Below are 23220 nucleotides of genomic sequence, written 5' to 3' on the forward strand. Positions count from 1 at the left end.
CGACAGCCTATCACGGGTGAGTACCACTACCAGCACCTGTGACTTCTTCCCGGAACACCTGTCACACAGGCTACAATCCGGGACCGTTTAATAAACCCGACGCTTCGGGGTAGAATATGAATTAGGCATGATATTATATATTTGATATGCTATGAGTAGCTATAGTCTAGTAGCACTGTTGCGATGCAGCCATTAGCCGATAAATTAGTCCAAACTCAATGCAGAAAATCAGTTTAATATAACAATAAACTCCTGAAAAGTCACTGACATACCATCAATCATAGAGACAATTCTGTCTCCTCGCATAATTCCTGAAAGCGCCCGTGATATCACGGCGCCGAAACCACGTGTCTACGTAATGGAAAGCCAATGTTTCAATTGCAACCCCTCCTCCCTGTTTATTTCCAACCAGAGATCCAAGGCGAAGCGAAATACATGCTAATATTTCCCCAGGCGCACCGTACTTTTGGAGTAGATGTCAGTGGTGCATTTGTGAAACAACCGAGAGAACCACCCTTCAGATAAGAAACACAAACCACCCAAAAGCAGGACAGACCAGAGCCTTCAAAAGGAAACAAACCTGGCTTTACCGTTGCAGTGAGAGCAAAAGAAAAGATATGAAAACTGGGGTTGTGGGAATTTGACTTCGGCAAACAGTTGGTTTTTGAAGAAGAAACACCACCAAGTGAAGTGGCTTGATTTGGCAATGTCTTGTTTTATTGGGGCTATCGTTGCTGTCTGTGCGTGTGCATAGGATGCATCCTTCCCTGGCTTTTGATGCTGTACAGATCCTTCTTCCTCTCATCAGAGTGATTAACTAATAGGCATGGTTTTCTCCTCGGAAAGCTGCCGTGTTTCACTGTTTTCACGTTAGTTCTGTTTGTTTAAGGGCAGCACGTCTCCTCCCGGTGCGACACATGCAATTTATAGAGTATATTTTCTATTACCGACTCTCCGAGGTGGCATCCTTTATTCGCCAGAAGAAGAAAAAAAACACCTTTATTGCGAAGTCTGACAGAGAAATATTTTCATCAGGTGAATGAAAACGCATTTATGCGACCTGGATATTTACTATTTTTCTATGATACAATTGGTAGCCCTGTCCCGGAGAACTGAAACAATTGTGTTATTATGCAACCGCAAGGATCTCATCTATATCTGGGTGTTTAAGCCACTGGATTGCTCTTCGCCCAAATCAATGTGGTTTCTTTGGAACATTTTCAGCAAAGGAACGCATATGCTGCAGTGTCTTTGTGGCAAGAGTCTTAAGAAAAACAAGAACCCAGAAGGTAAGCACTTTGCCATTGGATGTTCGTTGCTTTTTTTTCCGGTGGTGAACTGCACTGTGTGTGTGTTATAGCCCACGTTTGTTGGTTCTAAGGGGTGATAGATCTGCAATGATTATTTGTGCAGCGAGTGGATGCAGTGGAGAGGGGGAGGGGGATAACTTATCCTGTAGAGCCGCTGTAGCCTGTCGGCGAGCCGTGGCATGGGGACGCGTAGTGCACAGACCGGCACACACAGGACAAAAGCCCCCAGCAACCCCGAAGCATGATCTCCTAACTTTTTAAATAGCGCCCAGACACATTATATTTTAGCACCTTGGATGGACATTGGGATCACATACTAATAAGGTTGCTCGCTGAGCCGTCTGTCTACCGGTCGCTTTTAACCAGGTTTTATTTTGTCGGGTTGCTGCAGCAGCATTTCCACCGCAACACTTGCTTCTCGATTTAATAGGCTATTCGCTATGTTTCAGCGAGCTTGATGGATGAGCCAGACAGCCTATGTTTGTCTCAGTATCCACACATACATAACGATACATGTTGCAATATTTATTAGCGATGCATTATCACATGCCTTCTTTGGTCGAATGGAATGCATTGTTGGATAAAAGACGAACAGCGGTGCGTGCATGGGCTAATGCGATATTTTCTCAATGCAAAAAGACCCACTTCACAGCAATCTCCATTTGATTTCAGTTCTCATCACATTGGTGTGAAGTATCCCATCATAATAGTGATACTTATACCCCCAATACACCACTGCGTGGCTATTGACGGCAGTGCATAAAAGTGATCCCACTAGGCAAAAACTGAATCAATGTAGTTTCCAGTTAATTTCAACCACAAAATTCAATGTGATGACGTTGAATCAACGTAGAAAACTGATTGGATTAGTAAAAAGTCACATGTAAAAGGAACTTTTTTATTTTTTACTTTGAACCTAAATCCAATGTCATGGTGATTTTGCTTTGATGGTTTCACCATGAATTCAGGTGAGTTGACAACACAACCCAATGTAAAAATAAATGAAATAAAAATACATTGAACTTACGTCTGTTCCCAGTGCGATATTTCTCAATGCACCTGCGATTTTTTTTGCCACTGGGCAACTGTTTTTTTTCAACAGGCTGCTACCAAGGAAAGACTATTGTACAGACAGCCTACATTGTAGGTTTAACCTTGTGTCTTAAATTGACGTGACAGCACTGTTTTTTTTCTTCTTTCCTCGACATTGGTAGGCTACTGCAGCATAGTCGATCATCATAATGAAGCTATTTTGCCTTGCTGACGACACTGCAACAATAACGACGAAATAAACATTATATAGTCCCACTTAATAGTCAAATTCACACCATGGCCGATAATGAAGTCAATAAAGACAACTATCACTTTTTGTAGATGAAAAGAATAGCTAGAATATTTTAAAATGTAGGCTATTGAACGAGTTGCAGAAAAAAACACAAACTTTAAGAAATGCCACTCTGGGGAGGATAACCAAATTGGCACATACAGCCGATCAATCACAGCTACACGTCGTCTGCAGTTTAGCCATTGTCTCTCATTAAAACGGATATACAGTACCAGTCAAACGTTTGGACACCCCTACTCATTCAAGGGTTTTTCTTTATTTGTACTATTTTCTACATTGTAGAATAATAGTGAAGACATCAAATGATGAAATAGCACATGTGGAATCATGTAGTAACCAAAAAAGTGTTACAGATTCTTCAAAGTATCCACCCTTTGCCTTGATGACAGCTTTGCACACTCTTGGCATTCTCTCAACTAGCTTCAAGAGGTAGTCAACTGGAATGCTTCTTCAAGTGCAGTCGCAAAAACCATCAATCGCTACGATGAAACAGGCTCTCATGTGGACCGCCACAGGAAAGAAAGTCCCAGAGTTACCGCTGCCGTAAATTGCTGCAAAGAAAACACTACTAAAGGACACCAATAATAAGAAGAGACTTGCTTGGGCCAAGAAACGAGCAATGGACATTAGACCGGTGGAAATCTGTCCTTTGGTCTGATGAGTCCAAATTTGAGATTTTTGTTTTTGTGAGACAGCGTAGGTAAAACAGATGATCTACGCATGTGTGGTTTCTTCCGTGAAGCATGAAGAAGGAGGCGTGATGGAGTGGGGGTGCTTTGCTGGTGACACTGTCTGATAAGGCACACTTAACCAGCATGGCTACTACAGCATTCTGCAGTGAAACGCCATCCCATCTGGTTTGCGCTTAGTGGGACTATCACTTGTTTTTCAACAAGACAATGGCCCACAACACACTTCCAGTCAGTGTAAGGGCTATTTGACCAAGAAGGAGAGTGATGGAGTGCTGCATCAGATGACCTGGCCTCCACAATCACCTGACAACCCAATTGAGAGGGTTTGGGATGAGTTGGACCGTAGACTGAAGGAAAAGCAGCCAACAAGTGCTCAGCATATGTGGGAACTCCTTCAAGACTGTTGGAAAAGCATTCCAGGTGAAGCTGGTTGAGAGAATGCCAAGAGTGTGCAAACCAGTCATCAAGGCAAAGGGTGGCTACTTTGAAGAATCTCAAATATAAAATATTTAGATTTTTTAAAACACTTTTTTTGGTTACTACATGATTCCATATGTGTTATTTCATTTGATGTCTTCACTGTTATTTTACAATGTAGAAAATAGTAAAAATAAATAAAAACCCTTGAATGAGTAGGTGTGTCTAAACTTGACTGGTACTGTACATTTATCTTGTGTATTTATGGCATTACCCGTACACTGTGGATGAGGTTCGTACAGTATGGGCTACTGGTGTCGCTGTGTAAATAGCAGGAGCCTATTCTATATCCAGAGGACTGAAATGTGGAGCAGGTCATCTGTAAGCTATTTTAATCCTGTTTAAAGACAGCTGTTTGGGTCTGTGAATGTCTTTTTAGATAATTGAAAGACACTGATGTTTTGGACCCCAGAGTAAAAAGAGCAAAGCAAGACTAGGCTATAGACCTGTGTTGACCCCCAAAACATATCCATGGAAACTATCTGAAACGTAAACATTGAAGCATCAGTCCTTTTGTCTCACAGTCAGACTAAATTGAGAATGCAGACTGGGATGAGAGGGGCTCACATCAGCTGCTATAAGATCCATACAGGCAAACAGGATGAGTTGAATGAATTCATCATCTCACAGTTAGAGGTAGCAAATCATGAGGTTTTGGATAAGTTTCCCAAAGTAATTACGGCCCCAGAAGCAGTAGTGAAGACAGAGAGACCCCCTACGTCCAAAATGGCACCCAATTCCCTAGTCTAGCTACTTTTATTTTTTACATGACATATCTCAGGGGGCAGTAAGACACACGATGAGATTTCCAGCATTTGTCAGCATAGCAGATGGATCCATCTGTTTTCTCTTTCTCTTTCACACACACTGCATTATATGGACTAGATGTTTAAAGTGAAGTTTCTAAAGGAGCCTTCAACTCCAGCAGATGGCACTTGCAGATAGCCTTGTGTTGCCTAATATTTGCCTGGCAGGGGCAAAATTGCTCTGCTGGCATTGATGTATGTTTGCATATGCTGTACTGTAGGTGTGAGGTTAACACAGATTTTGTTTTTAGCTGGGGATGAAGGAAAGGTGATTGGTTTTGTGAGAGCAAACCCACTTTGCCGGGGAATGAAAATGACTCTGTACAGTTTCTCTGAGGGACACAAGCCTTCTGTCCTGTGGCATGACTGTAGAATATAACGTGGGTATTTGAATTACTTAGTTGGTGCACCTTATTCGTATTCTATGAAGTTCATGCATGCCAGATTCAATATACAAACACAGTAACTTTACAGAGTACTCTAACTTATCAATCAAAATAAACAATTTGACATTGATAAACAGTAGAAAGAGTATCCTTTCCATATCTGAGATGTTGGGAGCAGTGAAACTGCAACTGTCGGCATCACATCAACAGTATCACTGGCTCGTCTCACTTCTCACATATGATTGCCATGAATTTAAAGAAACGCAAACATATTGCATTTCCCTCAAGGCAGCATAAACAGTTGCCCTCCATTGTTATTTTAGCAACCCTACCCACTGTAAAAGTGATGAGCTGTGACAGTGCTGCCTGCCTTCTGTCTGTTCAACCCATACCCCAGGCCACACAGATCTAAGATCAGCTTAATGTCCTTAAATCCTGAACTTAACCAGAGGGAAGACCAAAGTAGGGCCCAGTACACAACCCATTCATTGGCCCATACCCCAGGCTAACTCTTTGATACCAAAGTCAAACAGTATTCTTTTTCAATAAACTTAACTTCACATGATGAGGTTTACGGGATAAGGGTATGGGAGTAATCGGGAGTTTGGCAAAGTCACTAAATTAGGGCCTTCCACCATAGATACAACACAGGTGTGAGCAATCTTCAAGTGGTTTGTGGCACTATCCACAACTGTGGTGTTGAATATGCGTCAAACTGCTACTAGTTAGTGCTGGTCGCGGTGCTGTTCATGGTGCCGAATCTAAATCCCAACCGTTGCTAGTTAGTGCTGACCGCAGTGCAGTCCATGGTTCTGAATCAGCATCCACCGTTGCTTGTTAATGATGGTCGTGGCACTGTCCATGGTGCTGAATGGTTGTGAGTGTTGCTATAACAACACACTTGAGGTTACCACAGGGTAGTGACACATTATCTTCTTACCTGCAGCTTCTTCCAATGAAGCCGTAAATAAATATTTAGAGCCAATCTGTGTAGGTTGACCAACCTTTGCATCGAAATGGCCAACCTTTTGTATTTTGACTACATTCAAGACAGAAGGTACCACAGACTGATGAAGTACTGGTAGTCATGACTTCTCTCCAAGCGAAACAAACAACACAAAACACTTCCTGGCTTCGGGTACATGGAAAGCTCAGTAAAGACCGGTGTTTAGATGTATACAGAAGAGAGGGATGTGTGTAAAGCTATTCCAGGAGATTCTGGTTTGTCTTAGAGTACAGGCAATTAAAGAGCTGAATTCTTGTAGAAGACAAGAATGATGCAAATTAAGTTTGTAAATTCAAAGACGGAAACTGCAACTCCAAACAGACAGATTCCAGATGTACTTGTGGATATTACTGAAGGCGTGATGGTATTGACGGAATGATTTTGTCACATTCATTGTCACACTTCAGTGACTATGATGACCCCTGTAGTTAGCCCTTCAGATTAGTGGTCTGGTAGAACGGGCATTGCTGCTCTCTGATACACATGCTCAGTCTGATGTCATAGAGAGGGGGGGGGGGGTAAGTCACTCTTGGTGGGCACATCATGATTCTTTAATTCAATCAAGTAATGAAGTAGTGTGGTGTAATCAGTGAACATTGGACTCCCCCTGCAGCTGTTCTACCAGTTAAGATTGAATTACTGACCACAACTTTTACGTCATGTCACAGTGAAACTTTGAGGACACTTGGGAATAGTCAAGATTTTGCCTTAGTACTTTTTTGCCATTGTAATTAGTGTCAGTGACTCAAAGCTCTTTCTCTCTCTGTGTGTGTGTGTGTGTGTGTGTGTGTGTGTGTGTGTGTGTGTGTGTGTGTGTGTGTGTGTGTGTGTGTGTGTGTGTGTGTGTGTGTGTGTGTATTTATCTCCCTGACATATACACCGCTATAAGATCCATACAGGGAAACAGGATACGTTGAATGAACCCATCATCTCACAGTTAGAGGTAGCAAATCATGAGGTTTGGGATAAGTTTCCCAAAGTAATTACGGCCCCAAAAACAGCAGTGAAGACTGAGAGACCCTCTCCGTCCCAAATGGCACCCTATTCCCAAGCCTACATAGCGCAAGACTTAAAAAGGCAGCAAGACGCACAGCGGTCCCAGTAGTATCAATGAGATTTCCAACAACATTTGTCAGCACAGTTAGAAACATCTGTTTTACAGTGTAGATGGAACCATCTCTCTTCCACTCACTCACTCACTCACTCACTCACTCACTCACTCACTCACTCACTCACTCACTCACTCACTCACTCACTCACTCACTCACTCACTCACTCACTCACTCACTCACTCACTCACTCACTCACTCACTCACTCACTCCTCCTGCTGCTGTCCGTACAGCTACCATCGCTCCGCTGCTTACTCAAATTCCCCACATGGTGCATAGGCTAGAGTGTACCTGTAGGCTACTGTTTGTGGTGCATTGTGAGGTAATGCTCAGCTCTATGGTATGTTACAGAGGCTTGGGGGGATCATGGTTGTCCCCATCTGGCCAAAAATGAAGAGCTTTATTTCATACCTAATCATACAATCTCAGCGAGCAACAAAAGTTTTTCAATCGGAGAAAGTCAATAAGGTATGAGGAAAATGGTTCTGTAGTTGGTAGAGACCAGGGATAGGCAACTTTGATGGGGGTGGGAGCCACAAAAAAAATTGGAATTACCCCCTACACCACATTGCGAGCAAAACATTTTAGCAGCCTCCCTCTTGACAGTGGGGAGAAACATTTTATAGTTAATATCGTGCTATTCTACACGTTTTGCCATGGAGCATAGAGAAAATGTTGCAGTTTTAAAGCAAGCTTGCTGCAATTCTACTCATTTTGCCCTGGGGAGGCGAGGAGGAAAATGTGCTGTTTTTCAGCAAATTTCCTGTAATTCTACACATTTTGCCCTGGGCTAGACAGAACTGTTTGCAGTTTCATATGATATCTTAGTGAGACATACGAACAAAATCAATGGGGGCCCCCGGGCCGGTAACTCGACCTTGACTACGAACCTTAGATAGCTGGCTGCTAGTGACTAAGTGACTATCAGTGACTGACTGTACAAGAGTACAGATTTCTTAAATTAAACCTTGTGTAATGTACTATTCTAACTTGTAACAGTAAGTTGAGACCCCTACTGAGTTCCCTTGTTATGTAAAATCTACTCATTGACAGTCCGCGAGCTACAGGCAGCTGGCAATCTACCTTTTAGAAACCCCTTACTTTAACTTCATGGTGGTATTTAGAAAACACATATTGCCAAGTCCAAGAGGTGACTTGTATAATCCATTCTGCATTTTCTGTACTCACATGCACACACGCAGGCACATGCGCGCACACACCCACATGCTCACATGCAGGCACATGCGCGCACACACCCACATGCACACACGCAGGCGCAGAGCTATCATACTTAGTAATATTATATGGACAATGAGTATTCAGTATCAATCGACTGACAGCTAGGTTTTGTATTGAATGTAGACAATCACTTGCTTACTAGAATTGCTTGGGTTCATTGACTGTTGTGTAAATGCATTGTTTTTATGTATAGAGAGAGAACCTGGATTCAGTTATACATGCCAGAAAGTAGAGAGTGAAGATGTCTGAAATGATAGGACCTTGAACATCCTTTAGAAATAGCAGGGGTTTTGTGTCGGTGTACTGAACAATATTTTAATACGTTCTGCTGTAGGTTGAGATGTGCCTGGACCAGAGCTAGGAGAGACTCAGGAGTAGAGTCGCTGGTCCAAGATAAAGAGCTTTATTTCATATACCTAACCATACAATCTCAGCGAGCAACAAAACTAAACGAACAAATTCAAATAATGATAAATATTATTAACTAGATGAACTGTACTGTTATTGGACTTCAATCAGAGAAAGTCAAGGTGGTTCTCTAGTTGGTAGAGACCAGGGATGGTCAACTTTCATGGGGGTGGGGGCCACAAATAGTTTGAGTTAATTCTGTGCTATTCTGCACGTTTTGCCATGGGGCGTTGAGAAAATGTTGCAGTTTTAAAGGAAGTTTGCTGCAAATCTACTCATTTTGCCCTGGGGCGGAGAGGAAAATGTGCTGTTTTATATCAAATTTCCTGTAATTCTACTCATTTTGCCCTGGGGCGGAGAGAAATGTGCTGTTTTATAGCAAATTTCATGTAACTCTACTCATTTTGCCCTGGGGCGGAGAGGATAATGTGCTGTTTCTGATTGAGATAGACTAACAAAATCAATGGGGGCCCCCTGGCCGGTAATTCGACCATTATTACTAACTTTAGATGATAGCATATATTGAACAGCCTTTAGGAATAGCAGTGTTTTTGTGTCCGTGTACTGAATTACATTTTATAAGCTCTGTTGTATGTTGAGATGTGCCTCACTGTCAAACTCAGGTTCATAAACCTGTGATTAGGTAAATATCATCTTCCTCCCTGTACTTTTTATTTGATTTACCCCTTTTTTCTTCTCCAATTAGTAGTTCCAGTCCCATCGCTGCAACTCCCGTACGGACTCCCGAGAGGCAGAGGATGAGAACCACGACCGCTGCGCCACTCGGGAGGCCAACCTCCCTGTACATTTACACACGCGCACACACAGGCAGATAGACACGCGTGCACATTCTTTCCACTCCACAGTGTAATGTGAAATTACATGTGCATTTTAATAACCTAGATTCTGCTGATGGAAGACTTTTCTATGCAATTCTCTCCTCAGAGCAAGTGTCAGTGCAACAGCCAAAGTCATATATCCAAAATCCTTGACTTTGCAGATCAGGGTTTAATACTGTATCAGAAAAAGGAGCCATTTCTAGCTTGTTATAAGGCAGTTAATTCATGCTCGACTTGTAATTTGTGCCAAAGGAGAGAAAAGCCAGGCATTAGACCACAAGTCTATAATTAAAGGGGTTGGAAGAGATTTTAAACAAGAACTCCAACAATTAGACTAACAACAGGGTTGTCCAAAAATAACCTAAGCACACACACCAATGGCTCGTTGCTATGGTTTCACAAACAAGCAATTACTGCGAGTTTATAATTGGTAGATCTGCAGTACTTTCTTCGCCCACAATGGGGAAAAAAAAGTGTTGTAGACACACTGCACCTTTTGTTAGTACAGTTTCTCACTTCAGAAATAAAGACAAAGTGTATATGAACCAAGGGGTACGTAAGACTATATGAATTAGTATGGATATTATTGCCAGAATGAAAAGAAACACAAACATCCTTTAAAAGCTGTGAAGAGTCCAAGAATAAAAGTAGAAGAATCCAACCACTGTTCCTATTTGGTTTATTATTGAATCAACATTTCAACGCCTAGCTTTAAGGGTAGAGACATTCTTTTATGGTAGCATAGACTCTCCACAAGTCAGTTCTTATAACCTGACGTGACCATTTTAGGACATCTCTTATATAATGATGATGATGATCCCATTTAAGTAGGCCTTGTAACAGATGGTTGATGCAACAAGGTACACATACTTGAGAGGCTCTCTCTCTAAGTCTCTTTAATATTAATCATCACGTTGTAGCCAACGTGAAAGTCGTCCGCGGCATTATCACTTTCCTCTATGAATTAATGTGGGTTCCCTCTCTCTTGCTCTTGAGAACTGGTTCCCATTCCACCTCCCTTGGAAAGGCAATCAAGTTAACATACAAATCAGTACAGAGAGGGGAGAGGAGGAAGATGGGAAGAGAGTCAAATGAAGTAGTACACAACAACAACAAAAATCCTGTTGATTTTACGGTACATTACTGGCAGCCAGTTACCGGTAAGTTATTGTAAATAAAAAAGTACAGTATGTTACCTTAAATTCCAAAGAAACTTTGGCTTAACAGTATATTACTGTAAAGTGTACTGTACTAAACTCAACTCCACTCTATAGTACAGTATATGCACCAAACTGTACTTTATTTTTCTCTACTGTGCTCTATTGTGCTGTCCAAACTGGTGAAACATAGACGTTTATGATTGGTTCAGATTTGGTCCGGTTCGGAACAAATCTGAATCAGTCATGGACGTCTATATTTGGGCCCAATGAAGGTCGGTCCAGACGTCTGTGGACGTTGAAATCAAAGTTGATACAAACCGGTCCAGATGTATGTTGACGTTGAAATCAAGGCCAGGGTGGACTGACCAAATTTCAACTACTTTTCAACGTCCATGGATGTCCGATGTCGATTAGGGCTCAGTGAGTGAGGATGTTGGTTACAGTAAATGGAAAGAGTGGGGAGTCATGGGTAGGTGTCAGTTAGAGCTGGGAGAGGGAGAGAGAGTGGGCTCATGGGTAGGTGTCAGTAAGAGCTGGGAGAGCGAGGGGGCTCATGGGTAGGGGTCAGTAAGAGCTGGGAGAGGGAGAGAGAGGGGGCTCATGGGTAGGTGTCAGTAAGAGTTGGGAGAGGGAGAGAGAGGGGGCTCATGGGTAGGGGTCAGTAAGAGCTGGGAGAGGGAGAGAGAGGGGGCTCATGGGTAGGTGTCAGTAAGAGCTGGGAGAGGGAGAGAGAGGGGGCTCATGGGTAGGTGTCAGTAAGAGCTAGGAGAGGGAGAGAGAGGGGGCTCATGGGTAGGTGACATTAAGAGCTGGGAGAGGTGACATTAATGACAGAGAGTGAGAGAGAGCAACTTTTTCAGACACACTTTCTTTGACCACCAGATGACAGAAAGAAAACTGTTATGATCTGAACATAACAGTATGCCAGTGGAAGGGAGGACAGTAGCAGGTGACCCAACCGTGGTTTGTGACAACTATGATTTCCCATTGTAGCCAATACAATTTCAGAAATACTGATTTGGTGACAGAATTTGAAGTTTTAATCACTTAATAATTCATAACCAAAATTGATATCAGTAAAAACAATTGCTAGGTCTACTTTGATGAGGGAGAGAAATTAGAACATGGATTTTTGGTAATGTAATGCAGTAATGTAATGTAAGGCACAAGGCAATGTTTCTTAAACAAGGAAGATTTTTGTTCCTAAACTAAATATGTGTTGCTAATGGTTGGCAGGGATCTTTACTTCAACATTGTTGTGTTTTAATGTATTTCTAATATTTCTAAAACCTTTTTTTCCGGTAGATGTTTTCTAAGATCCCCTTTCCAACTATTTGACTAGAAATCAAATCCTTTGGATATTCCAAATTTTTGGGATGGAAAATGGTTGAAGAATGTATATGCCTTAATTTTTCACAAGAATCTTAGCTTTCATTTTACACCCAATTTGACATGCTCCTATGAACTTCACATGTTGGTGCTCATTTGTCCTTTTACATGAAAAATCACCAATATTACCTGTGTTAGATTTGAATGTACATCATAGGTGGCTGCTTTTTATTGTATTTATTTAGCTAGGGAAGTCAGTTAAGAACAAGTTCTTATTTACAATGACTGCCAAACCCTAACTCGGACGACGCTAGGCCAATTGCGCGCCGCCCTATGGGACTCCCAATCACGTCCGGTTGTGATACAGCCTAGAATCAAACAAGGGTCTGTAGTGATGCCTCCAGTGCCTTAGACTGCTGCACCACTCGGGAGCCCTGCTGAGGGGAGGGCGGCTCATAAATGGCTGGAATGGAATAAATGGAATGGCATCAAACACATGGAAACCACAATTTGATGTATTTGATACTATTCCACCATTCAGCTCCAGCCATTACCATGAGCCAGTCCTCCCTAAGTAAGGTGCTACCAACCTCCTGTGATGTACAGGTATGCCTAATCGAGGCCTAACCTAATGTATTGGCGCATACAGTTTTAGCAAAGGCATTCATTGCTTGTCAGATTTTGGGAGGTAGCAGACAGATGTGAAAACAACTTTATTTCTGACAGTCCAAAGTTACCTTCTGCCTGCTGTGCTATTTATAAGTTAGCTGTGCTTTGTATGTATCAAAAGCACCTGCTTCCACATTTGTGATCTGGGGCGTGTGCTAATTTCTAAAAAGAAACAACTGATATGCGGCTTTTTATATTTTATTAAAGCAGTCATTCCAAACTTTTAATATGATTAATAATCCTTTATTGAAATTGGTGAAATTTTCAATGTACACTACTTTTATGTTGAAATTACAGAGTAGAAGAAGCCATCGCTGCATTAAATGGTAGTTATTAAGACTGTTAAGTTGACATTCTTTACAACTCCCATTAATTCAGTGATGGCCACTCTTACTCGGTAATGTCAGCATACACTTAAAGCATGTACATCAGCTGATGTCACAAAGTGCTGTACAGAGAAACAGCCTAAAACCCCAAACAGCAAGCAATGCAGATGTAGAAGCACGGTGGCTAGGAAAAACTCCCTAGAAAGGCCAGAACCTCGGAAGAAACCTAGAGAGGAACCAGGCTATGAGGGGTGGCCAGTGCACTCCTGGCTGTGCCGGGTGGAGATTATAACAGAACACGGCCAAGATGTTCAAATGTTCATAGATGACCAGCAGGGTCGAATAATAACAATCACAGTGGTTGTAGAGGGTGCAACAGCTCAGGAGTAAATGTCAGTTGGCTTTTCATAGCCGATCATTGAGTATCTTTAACGTTCCTGCTGTCTCTAGAGAGTTGAAAACAGCAGGTCTGGGACAGGTGAACAGGTCTGGGTTCCATAGCCAAAGGCATAACAGTTGAAACTGGAGCAGCAGCAAGACCAGGTGGACTAGGGACAGCAAGGAGTCATCAGGCCAGGTAGTCCTGAGGCATGGTCCTAGGGCTGAGAGAGCGAGAGAGCTCCAATTCTCATACTTAAATTCACACAGGACACCCTTGCCCCCTGACACAAACTTTTGCAGCATAAATACTGGAGGTTGAGACAGGAGGGGACACTGTGGCCCCATCCGATGATACCCCCCAGACAGGGCCAAACAGGCAGGATATAACCCCACCCACTTTGCCAAAGCACAGCCTCCACACCACTAGAGGGATATCTCCAACCACCATAACATGCTTACTTCAGCAAATCTATTTTTCTTGTGATTAAATTCTCTGGGCTGATTAGGTCTGTAAAAGGTTGTGTGTAGTTGACTGGAGAGGCAGAATGTCTTCATGGCTTGTCAGCCTAATGCAGTCTTTCTCTGTATCACAATTAGAAGATTGTGAATTTACAAAATGCATTCCTACATTAATTGTTAATATCACCAAAGTCCACACTGAGATTAAACATTTTAATTACCAAAGTCGACTGAGTGATCAGCACTGTTGAGGAAAGGTGTTGTTGTAGTCATTAATGGCATGCTTTGCTTTGTAAAACTGTGATACTGCTTGCACTTGTATACAATTAAATATAATTGACCTACATAGAATAAACTGCAGTGTAACATTTTTGAAGTTGAGTCAACTTTTAAAAAATCAAGGTAACCAGCTGCAATATGATTTCTCCACTTTGGAGCAGGACAGTTCTGCAAACATCCATTCCTGAGTTGTCTTAACACATTTGCCAAAGTTGAGTCCCCTCCTTGACTTCAAGTCCTCTCAACTTAAAGATGTAAGGACATACATTTTAAGTTGGATGAACTATATATAGATTTATTTTGCTCAATGTGAACATTGAACTCCAATTAATGGACCAGATACTGGGTTCTAACAAATCTGCCCTGAGTTACCACAGACCAGAGGTACAACAATCTCGCTAATGGTTAAAACAAATCCACTTTTTTTGCTAAATCGGGTTTAGTGCATCATATTCCAGCCTTTGAAATGTACAGTGCCAGTTAAAAGTTGACACTACTCATTCAAATTTTTATTTTGTATTACTATTTTCGACATTGTATCATAATAGTGAAGACATCAGAACTATGAAATAACATATATGGAATTGTGTAGTAACCAAAAACAAAGTTAAACAAATCTAAATAAAACGTTTATTTGAGATTCTTCAAAGTAGCCACCCTTTTCCTTGAATGACAGCTTTGCACTCTCTTGGCATTCTCTCAACCAGCTTCATGAGGTAGTCACCTGGAATGCATTTCAATTGACAGGTGTGCCTTATTAACTTTTAACATATGGCATTTCTTTCCTTAATGCGTTTGAGCCAATCAGTTGTGTTGTGACAAGACAAACGACAGTCCTTCATTACTTTAAGACATGAAGGTCAGTCAATACGGAACATTTCAAGACCTTTGAAAGTTTCTTCAAGTGCATCAAGCGCTATGATGAAACTGGTTCTCATGAGGACCACCACAGGAAAGGAAGACCCAGAGTTACCTCTGCTGCAGAGGATACACTCATTAGAGGTAACTGCACCTCAGATTGCAGCCCAAATAAATGCTTCACAGAGTTCAAGTAACAGACACATCTCAACATCAACTGTTCAGAGGAGACGGCGTGAATCGGGCCTTCATGGCCGAATTGATGCAAAGAAACCAAAGGACACAAATAATAAGAAGAGACTTGCTTGGGCCAAGAAAAAGAAGCAATAGACCAGTTAAAAATCTGTCCTTTGGTCTGATGAGTCCAAATGAGATTTTTGGTTCCAACCGCCGTGTCTTTGTGTGATGTAGGTGAACGGATGATCTCTGCAAGTGTGGTTCCCACCGTGAAGCATGGCGGAGGTAGTGTGATGGTGCGGGGGTGTTTTGCTGGTGACACTGTCTGTGATTTATTTAGAATTTAAGTCACACAAACATGGCCACCACAGCATTCTGCAGCAATACGCCATCCCATCTGGTTTGCGCTTAGTGTAACTATTAGGGTTCCAATAGTCTGAAATTTTCCGGTAAATTTCTGGGATTTTGCTTAAATTTATCAAAAGAAGTTAGCTTATAACAGTGAACCTTTTTTTGTGGAATACACACAAGGCATTTCTAGGTCTTGTGGCATAATTTGGTTAAACTATCTCCAATTGAATGGAATTGCAACCCTCTGCATGCACAGTGCATTCTTCCATCACATGTACAGCTGACTCAAGATCTTGCACACTAATGATATGCTATTGAGCCCACACTACTACACTGTCTGAGCCAAGGACTGCATGCTTTCTGGTAAGTTATGATTACATAACTTGGTGGAGTGAATATATTTCATATGACATACAATATTTTTTTGTTAACTAGTAAATAAATAGTATCCTACAGAAAAGTGTGTTTAAATCGTTAACAATTTCTGCTAGTTATTTTTTGCTACCATGTGGGTTCTAGCTTGCATGAGTCTGCTAACTGAGTAGTGTTAATTCACCTGTTTCCATACATGTTTCATTTTAAAACATTCATCTTACAAAGGAGTTGTTTAATCTAACTGCATAACTATTTATCTATACATGGAATTGTATATGTTTTTTTTCTCATTTAAAAAAATAATCTTTACAGGAAAATGCAACTGGCACTATCTGATGTGTGGAGACCTTTCACTGCAGCTAATATAGAAGGAAAAGCTGTATACATTTGCAAATACTGTGCCAAATCATATGTGAAGAATACAACAAAGATTCAGAATCATCTGGCCAAGTGCATAAACTTCCCTCAGCGCTCACAACAAGCAACCTCTGACAAAAGTCCCTCTACTTCTATTTGAGGTGAAAATGATGAATCAGACACCTTATCGATAGCAACAGCTCATGGTCCTCCTGGAATCAGAAGTTTCTTTTGACTCAATGCTGATGAATGTCTGGCTCAAGTTGTGTATGCTGGTTCATCTGATGCTCACAGGCAATGTGTATTGGAAGAGATTTCTGAATGTTCTTTGCCCAGCATACACCCCTCCACCAGACATGCTTTATCTACTCATTGCTGGATGCAGAGTTCAACAGAGTTCAAGTGAAGGTCAAGAAAATCAGAGAAAGCAGACTGTATTGCAATCATCTCTGATTGGTGGTCGAATGTTTGTGGGCAAGGAATAATTAACTACATCATATCCACCACTCAACCAGTATTCTAAAAGAGCACAGACACAAGGGATAACAGACACACCAGTCTCTACATTGCAGATGAGCTGAAGGCAGTCATTAATGACCTTGGACCACAGAAAGTATTTGCACTGGTGACAAACAATGCTGTGAACATGAAGGCTGCTTGGTCTAAAGTGAGGAGTCCTACCCTCACATCACACCCATTGGCTGTGCTGCTCATGCATTGAATCTACTCCTCAAGGACATCATGGCATTGAAAACAATGGATAAACTCTACAGGAGAGCCAATGAAATGGTTAGTTATGTGAAGGGTCATCAAGTTATTTCAGCAATCTACCTCACCAAGCAAAGTGAGAAGAATAAGAGCACAGCATTGAAAATGCCCAGCAACACCAGTTGGGGTGGTGTTGTTATCATGTTCGACAGTCTCCTGGAGGAGAAGGAGTCTCTTCAAGAAATGGCCATATCACAGTCTGCCGATATGGACAGCCCCATCAAGTGGGTCCTCCTGGATGATGTATTTTGGGAGAGAGTGATAAGCAGTCTGAAACTCCTGAAACCTACAGCAGTAGCCATTGCACAGATTGAGGGAGACAATGGCATGCTGTCTGATGTTCAGACTGCTTGCAGATGTAAGAGAACAAATCTGTACTGCCCTGCCCACTTCACTATTGCTCCAAGCAGAGGAAACATCAGTTCCGAAATACATCAAAAAGTGTGAAGACTTCTGCCTGAAGCCCATACACGCCGCAGCATATATATGTTGGACCCCAAGTATGCTGGCAAGAGCATCCTGTCTGGTGTAGAGATCAACAAGGCCTGTGGTGTCATCACTACCGTGTCTCGCCACCTTAGCCTGGATGACGGCAAGGTTCTTGGCAGTCTGGCGAAGTACACTTCCAAGCAAGGGCTTTGGGATGGAGATGGATTATGGCAGTCGTGCCAACAGGGACTTTGTGGATCTGAGGCTTTTTCCCCCTCCAAACATCCTCCAAATTCCACCAACATCAGCCGCTTGAGAGCACAACTAGTCCTTGTTTGGGAACACACACACACCAAAACATTGGTGGCCATCTGGGCAAATTTGTGGCTTTTTGAGCCTGATCCCAAGCCATCCTCAACAAGGTTGGAAAGCGACAGTGAAGATGAGGCCTCAGAGTTCGATGTTCAAGAGGTGGACATTATTGTGGTCCAGGAAGAAGATATGGAAGCCTGAGAGGAAGACAACCAAAGCTTTAGTTTCTAGACTATCATTTTACAAAGATGTATGTTGAAAACATTTTTTGGAGAGATGCGACAGATCATTGGGGATCATTCAATATTCCCTTTCTTTCAGTGAAATCATCCCATGTGAAGAGTCAACACATTTAATTAACGTTCAATTTGTAACTTGTTTTTTTTATTTCTATTGGAAGGATTTAATCATTTGCCATTGTCTACTTATGATAAAAAATTGTTTGTCTCCATATCATATGGTAAATATATCCAATGCAAAAACATCTACATTTAAATGGTATTAATATTATTAGCAATTTAAATGGTATTAATTTCTGTTAATTCCAATTAATTCACATATATTCCTGTTAATTCCCACAGAACGTTTCCACCTGAATATTCCCTAAAATGTGCAACCCTAGGGACTATCATTTCTTTTTCAACAGGACAATGACCCAACGTACACCTCAAGGTTGTGTAAGGGCTATTTGACCAAGAAGGAGTGATGGAGTGCTGCATCAGATGACCTGGCTTCCACAATCAACCGACCTCAACCCAATTGAGAGGGTTTTGGATGAGTTGGACTGCAGGTGAAGGAAAAGCAGCCAACAAGTGCTCAGCATATGTGGGAACTCCTTCAAGTTGGAAAAGCATTCTTCATAAAGCTGGTTGAGAGAATGCCAAAGAGTGTGCAAAGCTGTCATCAAGGCAAAGGGTAGCTACTTGGAATAGTCTAAAATATATGTTGTTTTGGTTACTACATGACTCCATATGTGTTATTTCATAGTTTTGATGTCTTCACTATTATTCAACAATGTAAAAAATAGTAATGAGTAGGTGTGTCCAAACGTTTGACTGGTACTGTATGTATTAATTTTAAACTGTTCCCTGTCAAGTAAAATAACTAAGTAAAATAAAATTTGCCAAAAGGCACACTGGGAAATATGTTAAGCCAACACAGTATTTTAAGTTGCGGGTCTCAGAAAACTAAACTCTTGTGTGATCAACTCAGCTCTTTGTGTTGCAAATGCAAACATCAATATTTAAGTTCATACATTTTGTTTTTCAAATTCAACTCACATTGAACAGAAATCACTGGGTAAATTGAGTATTCTGCTCAACAATTTCCCAATTTACATCCAGCCAATTAGGATATTTAAGCGACTTGGACTTTTTCTAAGTTGTATTTTACACAGTGTGTATTATCACCTGTATAAGCATCGAGTTTGTGCTGTGTTGCGGACCTCTATGATAGTCACATGTCTATATATGGATCCCTCCTATGAGCGTTGGTGTCGTCATTTTTCTGATTTGTGTTATGGTCATTTTGGTTACGTGCCAAGTATCTTTTTCCAGGAAGTGAGCACAGGTGAAATGACAGTAAGGGAGATTAGTGTTCTGTAACCTGATTCTGGTTGATCTTAATTCATAATGCAACCCTGATGGTAAAGTTCATGACAAGCCACATGGTCTAGTGGGAATTCATGTAGTAGACTACCTGCTTGTTTGTGACACAGCAGTTTGAGTTTTATGGAAGGAGGATCGCAAAGTGTTCACATTTTGACACAGTTGTTCATCCAATATGATAATGTCACAGGGACTTTACGTCACCATGTCTGCTGATAGTCTTGATATGTTGAATAATGATGTGTTGGTTTGTATAATATAATGGAACTTTTAGTAAAATCACACATCTTTTGTGGCTTTAGTATGTAAGTGTAGTGTATGGTTAAGTTAACATCACTACACCTTCCTGAGACCTGGACCACTGTTGCCTGGACCCAGAGATGCCTTTGATTTTCAGGGTCAGTGGTATCACTGATGCTTCTAGAGTTCACTCTGGCACTGTGCAGAGGGTCACAGGTTTGCGTCCTAGGCTGGGAAGACACGGACGGAACGAACTCTGCTATAGAAGTATGGCTAGGTTGTGGACGGCCGAAAATAGCTTCCTGCAAGCATCAGTGCACTCCCAAATAAAGTTGAGAAACTGTCCTCTACAATTTGTCCTTGGTTTTTGGCCAGTAACTGTTTGAATTAAGTAAAACTGTCATGTAAAATGGTTAATGGTGAACTTAGTGGTCAAAAACCCAAATGCATTGATATATTATCTTCTCAGTGAACATGTTAATTTGTCACACATCTCTCTGCCATGGTATCTGCCCAGTGGTGGTACCAGTGTCGTTTATAATTAGGGAGGACTTATTTCTATTACAACATATTGGATGACTGTCATTCATTCATATTCCATTCACGCAGCTCAATGTAACATCAATAGGTTTAGGCTCCTACATGATACTCCATCACTTTCATAGCAGCCCCACAAACAGCATCTTCACATGTCCTCTCACATTTTCGCTTTGCTTGTGGACTTCTGTGCACAACACTGTCTGCGAAGAAAACTCTCCAAGCCAAACCTTCATACCATAACCTTTACACACAGCCTACATGGTTGTCACCATATTAACTAACATCTTAATCAACATAGCTACTAGAACTAACACGTTAGTAAACCACAATCCAATTCATGTGTGAAATCATGCAGTAGTGTACAGCAAGAAGTTTAGCAGTTGCACCGGCGATCCCCGATGGCAATACATTTCTAAAACGGAAAGCTTACCTTGAATTGGAAGTGTTGGATAACCTTAGCCAGCTAGCTAACATAAATATAATTACTCTCTGTTTGAGTTAGGTTGTTGAGTATGTTAGGTTAAGTTAGATGCATTAGCTAGTGTAAGAAAAATAAAATAATAAAACAAATCTCTTTTTCTCTCTGCTGCTTCTCCTTAATTTCTTTAGAAAATATATAGTTCAAAACTGTTCAACTATTGTCTTTCTCTTTGAGTCAACTACTCACCACATGTTATGCACTTCAGTGCTAGTTAGCTGTAGCTTATGCTTTCAGTACTAGATTCATTCTCTGATCCTTTGATTGGATGGACAACATGTCAGTTCATGCTGCAAGACCTCTGATAGGTTGGAGGACATCCTCCAGGAAGGGGGGTGAGAACCATGAGCCTCTTAGGTTTTGTATTAAAGTCAGTGTACCCAGAGGAAGACGGAAAATATCTGTCCTCCGGCTACACTATGGCGCTACCCTACAGAGTGCTGCTGAGGCTATGTGAATATATTTCATATAGTTTTATCTAAAAAGGATAACTTTTTTTAATGTTGAACTATTTTTATAATATTCACCGAGTAGGACAGTCCTTCCCTTCCTCCTCTGAGGAGCCTTCACTGTGTCTGACATGGGATCCGAACCCACTTCACCAGTGCCCTTTAGTATCACTACCACATTCACACTTTGCACTGATTGGAAAATCCCTAATGTTTTTTTTTCATCAATATAATCCTGACAGCTTTATGAGCAACTTATTTCATCCCATTGAGACGGCCATATAAATACAAAACACAGTGGTCATTTTTATGAATGTTTTATCAATTTGAATCATTGCAGAGCAAAACCTACCATATACATTTTTTAAGCAGTATCTTTGTTTACTTTGCCACATATGTATTATACTCACAACTGGTGATAGACCCCTTTCAGGTAAATATCTACATTACCCAAATCTATTTCATGATTCCGAGCACAAATTCCAGTACAAAGACTGCAATGTGGTTTCGATTGAAAAGGGCCCTTGGCCCTAAAATCCGTTATTACCTGCTCCCATCCTTTGATATCGGACAGTACTGTAGTTGCCCTAAATCTCTATATTTTTCAGAGTGAACAAGTGTATTGAGAGACCTCAAAATACAAACCCTACAGTATAGAATGACAATATGGACCATGCATTTTCCCCACTTGGTTTGCTGCCCTGTCCTATACAGCACCCATAAATACTTTGGGAATTTGTCCCATTCTCAGATTTCAGATTTCCAATCACATGACAGGCAGCAGAGCCGCAGTGATGTCCTACAGGGACTGCTGTCCAGTAGTGTACTGTACTGATGGACCATGCTTTGGTTTACCACAATGAAGGAGGGACAGGGAGATTGATCGATAGTGAAGAACACTGTCCTAGGCTACTACAGATGGGTAGATTATAGGAACTCTAGGGGGGGGTTGTCAAAGGGTGCAAAGAGTGGTTGATGTCTTTTGTGACATGGTCAGGTTGTAAAATAACTTGTTTTTCAATTTTTTTCCTAACCTGGATTTGTAATTTCATGGTTACTGGTTGTGATCTGGTTATCTGACCAGATAACAACCAACTATGACAAGTCTTGCTGTCTTCGTGAAAAAGGGAGGATGATTGATAGATCAGACTATTTATGTATATTGAAGGGATATTCAAAGGATTCACAACGTTACGTCATGTCAAAAAGTTGATAAGTACCATATCTCTTTGTCGATACAGTCGCGCTTATTCCAACAAGTGAATTGAGGTTGGAATTAACATTTTAAAAGTGAAGTTATTCTCCATATAGAGCGCATAATCTGGCTGTTCAGTTCTTTATTGTCAGGTCAGTGCAGTCCAGAGTGTCTGTGGAAGGACCCTGAATGCGTCCCAAAAGGCATCCTTTCCCTATATAGTGCACCACTCTTGAAAGCCCCTGAATGCTTTCAAGGTTTAATTGTGTCTATGGGACTTTAGGAGGCTCTGGCTTGGTCAGGGTTTGTTAAGGCAACTGGGGTTTACTCCCATTGTTGTGAATTGGCACTTTGGCTGATTGCCGGGGATGGGCCCCCGACAAGTAAAGCCCCCTTTGCCGTACAGTGAAGAGGCATTGTGATAGACCTTTTGATGTCACTTTCACCTCATTTAATTTCTCACAAATGATTGTAATATTACTTTAAAAAATACAAACAATTAGTAGCACTTCATCTTTTATACCATCGGCCCAAAAGTAAACTAAGCGGAAACGTCATAAAGTGGTTGACAGTGAGATTAACATTTTAACGTTACAGTACAGAGACACTTTGCAGCTGGTTGTTTTCAATTGAGTCCCTCACCAATCCTCCCGTCCCACTCCCAAAATATAAGTATGTCAAAACACGTTGAAAAGAGGCGAAAATCATGTAGTGTCTCTGCTGGTGCGTCCTGGGGTCACAGGTTTGTGTTTGACCTTTGTGGATCTCACTGTAACACTAGCCTCGCCCCTGTTAGCATCAAAAATCTGCTGAAGTCTCCTCCTTTCATCTGCCAAAACCATTTACCACGTATCCTCTCCTTT

General features: G+C 41.4%; 1 protein-coding gene across 1 annotated transcript in view; it reads left to right on the top strand.

Moving 5' to 3' along the window:
- Positions 1-365: 365 nt before the first annotated feature.
- Positions 366-23220, top strand: part of fgf14 (fibroblast growth factor 14) — a 289153-nt gene continuing 266298 nt past the window's right edge. Inside the window, exon 1 of the mRNA XM_046358954.1 lies at positions 366-1289. Within this exon, the coding sequence (XP_046214910.1) occupies positions 1040-1289 (250 nt within the window). The 5' untranslated portion in view covers positions 366-1039. The remainder of the gene's footprint in view (positions 1290-23220) is intronic.

The sequence above is a fragment of the Oncorhynchus gorbuscha genome, linkage group LG01 (genome assembly GCF_021184085.1).
Source record: "Oncorhynchus gorbuscha isolate QuinsamMale2020 ecotype Even-year linkage group LG01, OgorEven_v1.0, whole genome shotgun sequence".
In the NCBI taxonomy this organism is placed as follows: Eukaryota; Metazoa; Chordata; class Actinopteri; order Salmoniformes; family Salmonidae; genus Oncorhynchus; species Oncorhynchus gorbuscha.